The sequence below is a fragment of the Polyergus mexicanus genome, unplaced genomic scaffold (genome assembly GCF_030449975.1).
Source record: "Polyergus mexicanus isolate NDT 795.1 unplaced genomic scaffold, iyPolMexi1.0 SCAF_12, whole genome shotgun sequence".
NCBI classification, from domain to species: domain Eukaryota; kingdom Metazoa; phylum Arthropoda; class Insecta; order Hymenoptera; family Formicidae; genus Polyergus; species Polyergus mexicanus.
The window spans coordinates 5,911,478-5,924,880 of NW_027223332.1; the positions used below are offsets into that span (position 1 = coordinate 5,911,478).

At 39.8% G+C, this 13,403-nt stretch overlaps 1 protein-coding gene across 3 annotated transcripts in view; it reads left to right on the forward strand.

The window, feature by feature from the left end:
- The first annotated feature begins 802 nt into the window (after nucleotides 1–802).
- The window catches only part of Toy (twin of eyeless), a 33,968-nt gene continuing 21,367 nt past the window's right edge, over nucleotides 803–13,403 (forward strand). For 2 of the 3 annotated variants that reach the window (XM_070304873.1, XM_070304874.1), the window contains exons 1-3: nucleotides 803–1,680; nucleotides 7,242–7,542; nucleotides 8,004–8,144. In XM_070304873.1, the coding sequence (XP_070160974.1) occupies nucleotides 7,530–7,542; nucleotides 8,004–8,144 (154 nt within the window). In that variant the 5' untranslated portion in view covers nucleotides 803–1,680; nucleotides 7,242–7,529. The remainder of the gene's footprint in view (nucleotides 1,681–7,241; nucleotides 7,543–8,003; nucleotides 8,145–13,403) is intronic. The other variant, XM_070304875.1, reaches the window with a different exon arrangement.

The following is a 13,403-nucleotide window of genomic DNA, read 5'->3' on the forward strand; positions in this document are numbered from 1 at the left end:
TTAAAGAAGATGATAACAATTTTTTTTAAAATAAATTATAGTAGAATCAAATATATGATCGAACATTCAATAGTAGATTCAATAAATGTTAAAATTTGAAATAGGTTTAAAATTTTCGAACAAATATTTCAATTATTTCACTGCAGCATTATAACATGTCACTTTGACAAAAGGATAGCGAATGAGAAAAAGACAAAGGAACCGGAGTCGCACGCGCGGAGGAAAGGAATTTACGCGAGACTCAAGTAGTATCGTAATTTTACATTTTTTTTTTTACACATTCACGCGTGCACACAACCAGAGACTTACCTCGTCGGCGCGTAAAATCCTGGCGAAACGGCTCGGCGGAAGTAGATAGAGAAAGAGACGGTCGGACGACGACGGGCGACGGCCGGCGACGGCGTTGCGTGCGAGAGTGGCGTCGCGACGCCGGGCGTCGGCGTGAACCTCGCACGCGCTGCGTTCCGCAGTATCCCGCGCCGAAAACAATGGCGTCGTCGGGGTTCCTCGATCAGACCGGGGAACAGAGCACCGCCCACGATAGGCACCGCCTCCATGGTAGAATGTCAGATCGCGGTGATCGGGCCGCATCAAAAGCGCCGCTTGGAGTTGCGCGACGCCAAGCCGAGTCGAGCTGCGCGGCACGATTGTAGTTTATCCCCACTGTCGGCGAGCGTGACGAGCCGCGGCCACGCCACCGATGGTATGGCTCCACCCAGATACCAGCGCTGGTCCTGGTCGAGAAGCCTCGTCAGGGGCAACGTTGCCCGGAGGCAAGGCAACTGCCTGGTCGACACTCGGCTTGTACAGAACGAAGAAGAGAGAAGGAGAGTGAACGGGGGAGAAAGGAGAAAGGATGAGGAACGGAGACGGCACGAGGCGCAGCAGGGCAGAGAACAGGGACAACGCCGACCGAAGGGAGACGGTGTGTACGAGGGAACGCGCTTAGGGGTGGGGGCGCCGAAATCGTGCGGCAGGAATCTCCGCATGCGGGAAGGCAGACTCTGGTGGTCAATCGGGCGCCGCGCACCGCAGCAGCGACGCGTCACTGCACCCCTGTTTTGGGAGTCGGGCACGTGCTTCTTTCCTCTCCACCGACGCCGCGCGTTCAACTGCACTCCGGCTCGCAGCATCTCGTCCGCAGCCAGCCAGGCGCGATAAACTCCGATAAACCGCCGGGAAGAGCCCGCGCTTCTCCACGTTTGTACCCGGAAAGCGTTATCGTGAGAAGACAGCTCCTGGATATTCTTGTTTCTATTGTAACGCGGGATACGGCGTCAATTTATTTGCGCGTTCTTCTCGCTTGACAAGACCTCGCCGCGACCTTGAGGACGTGGTCCCGGCCTCTCGGATCTGTCATCGTGCCTCGTTCAAAATTCACAGCAACAATCTGCGTTTAATCGTCAACAGTGTGGATTCAACGTGGCGAGATTCGATGCACTCTCGTTAAACTGTGCAATTCTAGTGTAACAGTGAGATCAGAAGTTGAATCGCCGCGTATCCACTCGTCGACAGCTGATTCCTCGAGATTCCCTCATCGGCGCGGCAAACCGAGGAGCGCGAGAGCTTCGGATCCACGGGAGCTGTGCCGAGAAAGTATCGTGAACGGAGCAACGTCATCGCGGATTGTGCTTTCAGCTGGTGCCTGGATCCGGCCTGACCACGGCCATTCTCGACACGGTACGTTCGCATTCAATTTGCGATGAAAAACTAAACGGGATTTCTTAACATTTTACCGGCACTGTGTAAGTTTAAGATTTTTATTTGCAGACGCAGGCTTTTCCCTGAAACGTGGTTAGTAAAATGTTAAGAACAAAACTTATATTAGTCATCTAATTATGATTTATGTTCAAATTTCAATTACTTTGGATACAATTATCCATTATCAAGTATAATACTTTTATTCGATCTATGCTATTATAGTAATTGTATAATGATTCTACGAAAAAAAGCCAGGAGGGGTTTCCGTATTTCCTCTTTAATTCATATTGTTCTCGTTTTTAATGGATGAAATGTATCTCTTCTCATTTCTAAAGCACTTTATATGCTGCAAATAGCCATCGGACTTTTTATATTAGCTCTATATTAATTCCTGACAACTGATTACTGATATAATTAAATAATTATTACTTTTAGAAAAAAGAATTACAAGTAAACCGCAATTGTCAATTTAATAAATTAATTCCAACGTTCAGAATTTTATATAATCAATTACAGATACAGAATCTGAATATTAAGAATATTTATGATTTTTTTTTTAGTGTAAATCGCTTCATTATAAATGTAATATCCTTATTATACTTTCCATATATTTTTCTGATTGTTCTATATAATTTTTATACGATTGGATATAAACAGTTTTAACGATATCTAACACATAAAATCTTTGAGAAAAGTGATTTACTACAAATTACATATGTAGATTTTATCACAATTGTTTTGTACTTATAAATAGACTATTTTCATTACTAAGAATTATAGATTTTTATGATGTATGTTTTTTTCGGTTTTAAGCAAAGCTTGATTTACAAAATTACGAGATTCTTTTATTTCATTTATATAATAAGTGCAGAGAAATATATTTTGTTGCTCGACGAAAACGGTGGCAAGGAAACGAATTTTGCCCGCAGAGAATTGCCTCTTACTATCTATAGAAAACTGTAATAAACCGAAATAGAGGTAATAACTTGGGCGCGCGGCTTGGTGCGACGGTTAGCTACAAATTGCGCGTGGCACAATGGCGTTGTTAACGACCGAGTACCTCATTATGATCGCGAAAAAAAGCTGTCGATTGCAAGCGGAATGCATCGCACTTGTTTAACGAAAGTGCGAGAGGCAATATCGCGGTGCCTTTTACGAGAGCTTCGGTTTTTTAACGTACAAGAGACGCTCTATTTATGTTCTATTATTATTCGTTCTATTATGATCTCGTTCCAGGATCAATTTGAATTTGAAGTTTGTATAACTCGATGATAAAGCTTGTACGATGAAATTACGTTTTAGAGAGAGCGAGAAACGAGAGAAAAGTTTTCACTGGTCATTCTGTTATTATTATCCTCTTATATTTTACGTCTTTATTGTATCATTATAATTCACTATAATTTATTATATTTCACTATTATATAGAGAATTTTACTATCGCAAATATATAAAAAAATTTACAACAAATGTTTCAATAAAGGTTTTAATATTTTGCAGTTTTTTTACATATTTTTTTTTTACATATTTTGCAGTTTCCCTTTCTCTCTCTCTCTCTCTCTCTATCTTTCATTGTTCCTTATATTTAAATTTTAATGAGTAAATCGCAACGTTCTTATATTATCTTTTTCGTAAACAGCACTTGTAATTTTTAAAGGGGAAGAAGAGCGTTAGTAAATTATATTTCATCAGAAGTAATTTTTTATGTAGCTCTGTATAGAATTCCATATAATACAATATTTGAGTTTTTTTTACATTGTTTCAGCTTGCATGTTTATTCGAGAGACACATTGTTGATATTATTTCTAGACGAAAGAAACGAACACGTTTTGCTCATTGAAAGTGATACAATCTTGGAAAATAACAGATGTCTCTTCTCTAGTGCTTGACAAAGAAAGCGTTCGCGTACTTCAGGGATTTCATGAAAAGCCCTTTGTCGTGCCTAAAGCGCTGAAGACGGAGGGGAAAAAAGGACAAAGCTGAGAAAAATCTTAATCTCAATTATTTACTAATTTTGAGTCTCTTCTCTTGTGGTTTTTCGGTTAAATTGATTGATGTTAACGTTTCGTGTTTTGCACAAGAATGTCTAATCAATTTTCTCTGTAATTATATGATGTATAATCATAAATCTTTATCTCATCAAAAATATTTATAATGTTTATTAAAGAGAGAGAGAGAGAGAGAGAGAGAGAGAGAGAGAGAGAGAGAGAGAGAGAGAGAAAGAAAGAGAATATTGGTACACAAAATATTATTAATCAAAAGATATTAGTTTCAATAAATTATTTTGTCTTAATTTAAGACTAAACGATTATTAAATCTAATATTTCTCTCTCATTCTCTAGAAAAAAAAATCATATTATATTATTACATAGAGAAATGTGATATACATATATCTGATAGTTACTCATTGTAATGCACGTATGAAGTGCGTCGGAGAATTAAAAACGATTAACTTTTGTATCTAATTCGAATTAGCGTGACGTAGTGCGAATGTACGCGTTCGCAATTTATTGCCGGCATTCTAATTGGCGTAAATTAATGCATCATGTTTAAACTTCCGCCTTTCGCGCTCGACGAGACGCAGGTCGTCTGCGAAATATTCCGCTTTTGTGTACCGAGAAGGTAACGCGCGTCGTGTCGTTTCAACGAGACTAAACGAGCAGCTTGCTCTTCAGATCTCCGTCGCGTTTTGCACGTCGCGTTCCCCAGATGTCCGGATAATTCTGAGGCAGTAATTTCATCTCGCGCCTCGCTAGCCAAAAATCCTGTAAATGTCCATGTGAAATAGCTCACCATTCCTATTCCTCCCTTCATATTCTTTAAATAATTGATAATTGGAAATCATGTAATTACGGCTGGCATATATTCGTTGATATAAAAAAAGAGAATTTGAAGATTTCTTGCTGTTATTAAAAGGTAGCATACGCAAATTTATTAATTTTGCTCGTGTCATCGTGACTAATCACATTTCAAAAAGAAAAACGAAATTTATTTAGATATTACAAATTATCCACTAACATATGATGTAGAACACATTTCGTCACGTGTGTATTCTATGTATCTGTATGCGCGCGGTGATATTTATCTTTCGCTACTTATTTTTATTCTTTCATCAAGTGACATAGATTGCTACCGGCTAGGAAATATCTTCTCGTAATGTTAAGTATGTACAATATATGTATATACAGCATCAAAGATTAAATTATTTATCCTTCTGCCACTCGCGCGGAATCGCGCTTTGACAGCGGGATCCAATCGAGATCTCGTAGCGACGAGTACGATTTCTCTCTCTTTTTCTTCTTAAGAAGTAGCATCTCGAGAGCGAGTCGCGACGAGAAGCGGAATGATCTCGCGGTCGACCACGTCCGTTTAACGACCCTTGGCTCGCCGCTTTACAGCTTGCACTTTTCGATCCGGTCAGGCGCGGGTATTGATGTCCCCCGCTTTGCCGTCGGCCGTCGTGACGTTACCGCGACTGGGCTTGAAAGGAGCTAATGATCTACGAGCCGCGCCGAATGACAATTAACGCTCTCGTCTCGACACACGCCGGCGTGTGATGATTAACCGTGATGAGACGAGGGGCACGCCGGAATGCGCATAGATGCGCTGCGCTCGCGCCTACATGTCGGATTTCACGATCGTCAGGATATTGTCTCGATGGCACTATAGATATTCTATTCGATCATGCGGTGGTGCGATTAGATCATTTCTCTTCGTAGCAATTTTCTCTTTATGACACTTTTCGAAAATAGTTTTAAATAATTTGCGTTATTTTTGTTTATGTAATACATACGTTTAATTATCGGGAAGTTTTGATAAATGGCAGGCAAATAAAATAGCAAATAAATTGTACTACGTATCGCTACGAGAGTGCTACTCATTTCTCATGTATATAGATACAGTATACATTTCCGGGTACACTTTTAAAAATAGAATAACTATCGATAATTATGCGTTATTTCAAAGTCAAAGTATATATACTTATAATTATTTTTAAGGTACAATGATACCGCACATTTACTTTCTCTCTCTCTCTCTCTCTCTCTCTTATGAATATAGTGATTTATCGTTACCAAATATGAAATACTATGCAACCTATCGATATCTATAATTTATTCGCGATTATTGAGTCACTTTATTAACTATATCGCAAACACGGGAATAAAAAAAACAACTTGTTTCTGAAAAAATTAGATTTAACTTTGTAATCCATATTTTTCCAATTATATTTCCATAATCGTTTTAATTTTATGATAGCGTGAAAAAATCTTTGGCAACACTTTGATATTTTACACATTCTCGCTACATCTACCGTACGTGAATAAATACGAACAAATTTATGCGGGATGTAATCAGCCTTGGAAAAATTCGGAAATTTACCGCCGACACGGCAATGTTTATTATTTGTTCGGGTGCTATTTATTTTTTGGCGCACTTTGAAATTTGCTTTTGGCGAACCAGTTTCGACGGCGCCAATATTTACCGCGCTTCGCAGGCGATAATCCCTCACGAATTATGTTCTTTGAAGCCACGTTACGCGCACGGAAGGGCTTGCGCGACGCATCGTGTCGCGTTGCTTCCACACCGCGGAAAGGTACAGGGATCAGAGTAAATTGTCATGAATTTATAAATCATTTATCATTGTAAAAACGTAAAATAATATATGTAAAATAATATCGGGCGCTTTACACGGCTAATCGTCAACATCGTTCGCTAGTTGCTATCGGTTAAATGATTCGCCGCCGTCGGCTGACGCGGACCCCCCTTTCTCGCAAAGTAAAAATTTCATAATACGATTAAGAATGATGTAAAATCGAAACGCGCTCGCATCTGTTAATAATCCATCGCTGTCGATACGTTATGTCGTTATGCTTGAAATTGGTTTTTGATCGCGCTCTGCACTAAATAATCATCGCGTCGCGATATATTCCCCGTGAGAGTTACGGCATTATCGGCGATATTATCCAGCTCCGATAATACGATATCGGTGTTATAGCATGTTATACGTATTTTAACATGTTTATGTGCAACATGTTTTTCTCATTTTTTTTTTTTTTTTTTTGTGTGTGAAAACGGTGATGGATTTTCAGCCTTCGATTTTTGCTTTAAATATAAAACGCTATTATTACCTTCTTCTCTTTTTTTTTATTTTTTAAATTTGGTTTGTATAATTATGTTATTATATTGTGTATTCTATTGTAAACACAATTTAATATAAATAAGATTGTACGTTTATACTTCTGTTTCAAGAAAATTAAAAATAGAGAGATTTTATATAAGTAAAATTTTCTATAAAAAATATACCTATCGCACAAACTTAATAGATGCATTTTACTGAATAATTATTAGATCTTGATTTTTGCTACATGAATTATCCAAATAATATACTTATGTACATCTACTTATAATTATCTACTCTTTTATATGAAAATGAATAACGTTGTATTCAATTAATGCTTTCACGTAAATATCAACAGTCAGTCTCTAGTTAAAAGAAAATTTATACGGAAGAAACTTGACCGTGTCATTCGGGATGATTTTAGCACTGTGTTAGCGTGGCCGGAGGTGGCGGCGGTGGAGACGGCGGCGGCGGCGGCAGCGGCGGCGGAGGCGGCAGTGGAGGCGGTCGGCTGAGCCTGCACCTTCGTCCTTGCGGAGGTAGCGGTGGCGGCGGTATCGCCGAAAGTGACAGCGCTTCGGATTATCCGCCGAGCGCTGCGGCAGCGCGGAGCAGGGAGGCTGCGGCGGCGGCGCTGCACGCGGCAAGAACCCTGTTGGGCGCGGGGGTGGCCAACCCTTGCTCGCCCACCCCCGAGCCGCCCTTCTGGAAGATGCCGCATAAAGGTCGGTCGAATCAATTTACTTAATTTTACGCGAGCGAATGCGAGAGACGGCGGGATGTTTGGCGATTGTGATTTGGAACGGTATTGAGAGCGGATGGTCGATAAGTTAACTCTTTGATCAGTAGTCGATGGATGTGTCCTTTGTCGATAGAAACTCTTGTCGAACGGATAGAGTTATTTATATACTATGAGATCTATAATTGATTTATTCTGTGATAAAAAATATCAGTAATTATAAAATACTTTGTATATTAATTGGAAGCGTGAATACTTGCGATCCTAGAAATTATAATAATCGAGTAATTTTTCTATTCAAATTGGAGAAGTACATATGTATATATTGAAACAGAACAAGATGTTTAGATGCGCAAAGTTTTCGATCCTCTCGCTATTGCATCGGGTTTAATGATACTAGAACGTTTATTTTAACGACAGAAAATCGACTCTTTCTATAAATTCCAGAACTGCCGTATATTTTTGCGGATGCTCCAATTACCGCGGTTGCTTGCGAACTATCCGACTATCACTCGGCAAACCAGACGGTTATAGAAAGAAGCAACTGTCGACACTGTCTACTCGCTGGTAATTTCGGTGCGATAATCAGTACGTACAGGCCCAGTAACCCGCAAGTACACGCATTTTATAGTCCCTAATTAAGTAGTTAAAGGTCTGTCGCATTTATTTCCGATAACTCTAACAATAAGACAACAAACATGAATAATACAGATTATAATACTAAAAATATTAAGAATCATATATCACTTTATAGATATCAAAGATGTTATGTCATATTAATGTCACATTTAATCATAATATGTTAAATTTGGCAATTAGTTTGGTTAATGGCTTCTCATTTTTTAACAATAAATCTTGATGTATTATCACTCCCGGTTTAAAATTTTATTAAGCAGGTAAATAATTCTGATAGAGACTCGCGATTCTTCCAGCAAAGTCGCGATCTCGCGATCGAGTTATACGAGAAAGGAACGAGTAAATACGCGTACGCTTATGGGCTTAGGTGGGCTCGCGGTTACCCTCGGGGGTTAGTCGGTAATTTGACACGCCTTTAGCCGGCTTCTGTCGGGCCAGCGGCCCCTTCGCTGGCGACTACGAAGGGTGGCGAAGAGTGGAGGCCCTCTTGCACCTCGAAAGATTCGTCCGCGCGACCCGCCAGCACCGCTACACACCCGGTAACAATCGGTCCGACTATCTCGAACCTCCCTTCCTTAATAAGGGGCGAAGGAGGGGTTAGAGGACGCTTACACTGCCAATTTGTCTCGATGCAACGTAATCTTTCTCCGTTCGAGAGCGGAGACGCGGGATCGCGTTACGCAACTATGGCCTACGCGGGATTATAATGGGACTTGTAGGAGAATATAAGTGCTTTCTCCCTCTCTCTCTCTCTCTCTCTCTCTCTCTCTCTTTCTCTCTCTCCCTCGCTTTCTATCGGTCCCCACCTCGAAGTATTCATGTATAGTTCTAAGGCGGGCAATGCCCACGTGGCACGAGCGCGCCCCTCTTTCATCCGTCCAACCACTAATCTACCCCCTCTCGCGCTCTCTTTTCCTCTTTCTTTTTACTGCGTACTATATATATATATATATATATATCAGAGAACGAACTGCTTCTCTTACCCTTCGGTTCTCCATAAAATCCCCGGTAGCTATTTGAATCAAACGCCCGATTCATGAGAGCGCTTTATTTCGTTCTCGTCGTTACGCGAGATTTGTTAATGGTTATGGGCGTTGGGCCCAGCGTGCGTTGGTTACGGGATCGGATCTCGCGCGTGCCAGGGTTTGGAGACTACGGAGATTACCTGCTTCCGTTTCTCCAAGAGGATAATAAATGTCGGCGGTGCGAGATTATCCCCGCGACCAATCAATAGACTACGGCTTCGCAATACGTCTCTGCGAGGCTCGCCGATAACTTTTGCTAGGAGGTAGACGTATGTGAAGGAATCGATTTATTTCTTCGGATTGCATGGCTGCTATATTGTGAAGAAAAAAATATGCTGTACGAATTATTCAATCAGTTTCAAAGCAGCTGCATGCGAATTCTGGGATACTTTACGTAGCTATTAATTAATCTTTTCGTAACATCTTTCGTCACAATCGGAGAACATTAAACGGAGAATATTGCGTCAAAGATAACTCGTTTATATGAAATATTTAAAGATTAACAGAATATTAATAGAATATTGAGAAACTGCATATATACGCAAATACTATATTAAAATAGATTAATTTATTTTCATGATATTAAGGGGAACGCTATTGTCTGTTTTTCTTTATTATGATAATGATTCGTTTAAATACAATGAGCATTAAGTATCAAGTCAGGATTTCGCGGTCCGTTACCTGACGCAAAATTACTGACGCAAAATTTATTTAATCGTATTGTGGCTACGCTCGCAGCGTCGAGATTATCGTGTTATCTCGCGCACTCTCACGCAAAGCATCTTGTTATCCGTGAATAGCAACGAGCGCGAATGAATAGTAGCTAACAACGCTGGTAGAATTTTGATATTTACAGTGGAAAGCTGTGTAGAGAAAAAAGGGAGAGAAAGAAAGATAGAGAAAAGGGAAGAGAACGATCTGCCTTACGCACGGTGTCAATAATAACGGGCGAGATAATGAGTATGCGCTGTCGGAGACGGTGGCTGCTAATATTGCGCCGTCTCTTAACACCGTCCGTAATGAATTCGTCGTCGCACGGAAAGCACACGAGAGCGTCCCCGCTCTTACCGCGATTCAACTCATTAGAGAGCGTATGCCTGGCATGCGATCTTTGATGTCGCTGAAGGGCGCCCACGGGATGAAATTCTCTCTCGGCGGTGCCATGAGTTTATCACGAAACGCTCGGAGGCTATGTCGCGCGAAGGTTTGCTCATCCTTCGGGATCTCTATCCCGACGTGATAATAATATTTAGCCGGTGATACTCGACAAACGCGTCAGTTCCAGAAGCGCCCGCCATCCGTTGTGCCACTCATGCTAAACTGTTGCCGGAAATAAACAGGAATGGACCATCGAGCAACACAAACGTTAATGCTATGACAATTCTGGAGTAAATATCTTGAAACTTTCCCCTTGCGTTGTGAATTATTTAAATAAATGAATTATTTAGTCATTTATCGTAATTTTCTATGTAAATCGTTTGCCAACTGAATCGTTAAATAATTGTTGATAATCAATTACTGTATACTTGCAAGTTCGTCAAACCGGCTGACCCTACGTATCTTTTTTCACTAGCAATGCAATAACACTTTATACACTTTTGCAATCACAATATATTTTTTTTTTTTTTTTTTATATAATTGTTTCTATTATATTAATGTCGAAAGTTGGATGGTTTATCCAACTCTCATTAATACGCGGTTATGAATGCTAAATCTGGTATACATAATTATATTATTTAACGTACGCGCGACGCGACGCGATGCGATGGCGACAGGTGAAAGTAATTTTGGCCGCGAAAGCGAGATATTTTTTATGGATGCCGACGAATAAACAGCAATTCGTTAAATGAATTCGGAACCGACACACTCTGTAACTGATTACGTTCGGCCGGTTTCGAGTCGCAACGCGGGACTAATTACCCGCAAACTATTATTACATCCCATTAAACAACTATTCCCCTGCAATCTTTCTGTCATCGTTGGAAATTGGAGTGGCGTATTAGCCGCTTCGCTGAGTTGTTTTGTTTCTATTATCGGATAACGATCAATCGTTTCTTTCCAACGGGTTTAATGTTTATCCGTCTAGGATATACGTACAGTAGCTCACACAAAATCGATCAAGTAAAATTTTAAAACATATCATAACATACTTGTATTTTTGTAATTTTGCTTCCTTATAGAGGAAGCTTTGTTTTCGTGCCAAATTTTTTTTCGTGTTTCGAAAAACCGTATTTTTAAAGAATGTCTATATGTATATATGTATGGAATGTACATTGTACAACCTCCAACTTCCGCAATTTTTTTGAGATATCGGATTAAATTTTTTTACATAAATAGAATATTATTAAAAGATGGTTGGTATTAAATTTGATCAGGATCGATAAAAGGGTTCATTTTTTATAAAATTTTGAATTTTTTAAGAAATATCTGTACATGCTGTAACTTTTGCAAATTTCGAGATATCTTCCTCTACGAGGAAACCAAAATTGAAAAACTCTTGCTTGCTTTAAGGGGAGCTTAAGCTTTGCGAATGAAATAAAATGATGAAGAAGCAATGTGTAAGTTTCTAATTTGCACAATTTTCCTTTTCTTTTTGCAAGTATTCAATAACTCTGGCAAATGGATCTTTCACTTAACTTTCGATTACTATTAAATAAACTTTACGAAAATTTTATTGCATAGTCGATTCACATAAAACGTTACATCAATTCTCATCGTGTTTATTCGTGTGTCTTAAACACTGGCGATTGTTTCTACGCTTGAAGATCGTCTCTTGCTCGGCGCGCAGATTCGGGAGATGTTTGGCGAGGACGGTAGAGGGTGGCTCGACCAAGCGGACTGAGCGAACTGTCGCGGGGGTGGGAGGAAAGCGTCGGGGAGGAAGAGGGTGTCGCGACGTCGTGCGCCGGGGTTGCACAGGATGGGATTTAATCTGTGTCCCGTTTCACGCTCAGCCAAGTGGAACCTTTTTGCCTCACTTTGCGGCGCGACTTGCTTTTACGCCGCACCGCCGCGTAGATTAACGCGAAATTATATATAAAGAATGTGTGCGGTCGGCGGTTGTGTGCACGAGTTGACGATATTCGAGCCCTCTCGCCGACATCATCCCCCTCTGTCGGGGGTGGCCGCCCTCCGAGAGGACGGCATGAGGTGAAAGACGATGAACGTAAAGGGTGTATCTCGCGCGCGCGTATATGTGCAGCTAAGTCATGCACCCTTGTTCCCTTTGTAACGAATTAAACTTGTGAAAAACACCACAGACTCGTGCACCGTCCCTTCAAAGAACGGAACCGTCCACGACGCGTTCTCACTTTGACCGCCTATTTTTAAGGCAAACCATTCAACCGAAAGGATGAAGCGATTCGGAAGAATACGAAGCATCTTTGAATCAGAATTGTAATTTAGATAATTTTTAATTAAAATATGATAATTAAATCGTAGCAACATATAAATCAGTATATTATTGCGAAGAGCTTTATCTCTTTAGTTTCTCGGCTAATAAATATTGATAATATTGAGACTATCAATTGTGCTCGTGTGCAAAAAAAATATATATTTTTTTATATATACATTACATGTATATATAATATAAAATAGTTAAAATATAATCAATTTTGATACATAATTGCATTTATCAAGATTTATTATATTGTCAGTCCGATCGCCGATGACGATCGTCATCCGCGGACCTACTGTTCTTATTAAACAAGATAAATATTTATTAATCGTAAAAAAAGTTACTCAAAGTGTCGCAAAGAAAAATTGATTCAAAGAAGATGTTTTGCCTTTATCGTGATTATCTACATTTTGTCGCGCGCATAATTAAAGAAATTTTAAACTCATCAGGATTCAAGTTTTTAGGAAAAGTGGCAATGATTATGATCAATACGTCGATGATAAGAATCAATCTTTATTGTATGAAGTAATCGTTAATATTGTATCCTAATAATTCTGATCCATAAACAATCAAACGTTTAAAAAATTTTTTTTATAAAGTACCTGCCAGTGTATTTCATAGTTTTCGTTATTATTAAAGCATGAAATTAAAAATGCCTAAAAAATCACATTCTAAAAAGAGATCGCATTATTTGTGTCTTCCCGAATTACTATCGCAATAAAAAGATGTACAAGAAGCACCTCCTTGAAAATTTCTTCGGCACCGTGGATTTATTTATAATAAGACTCT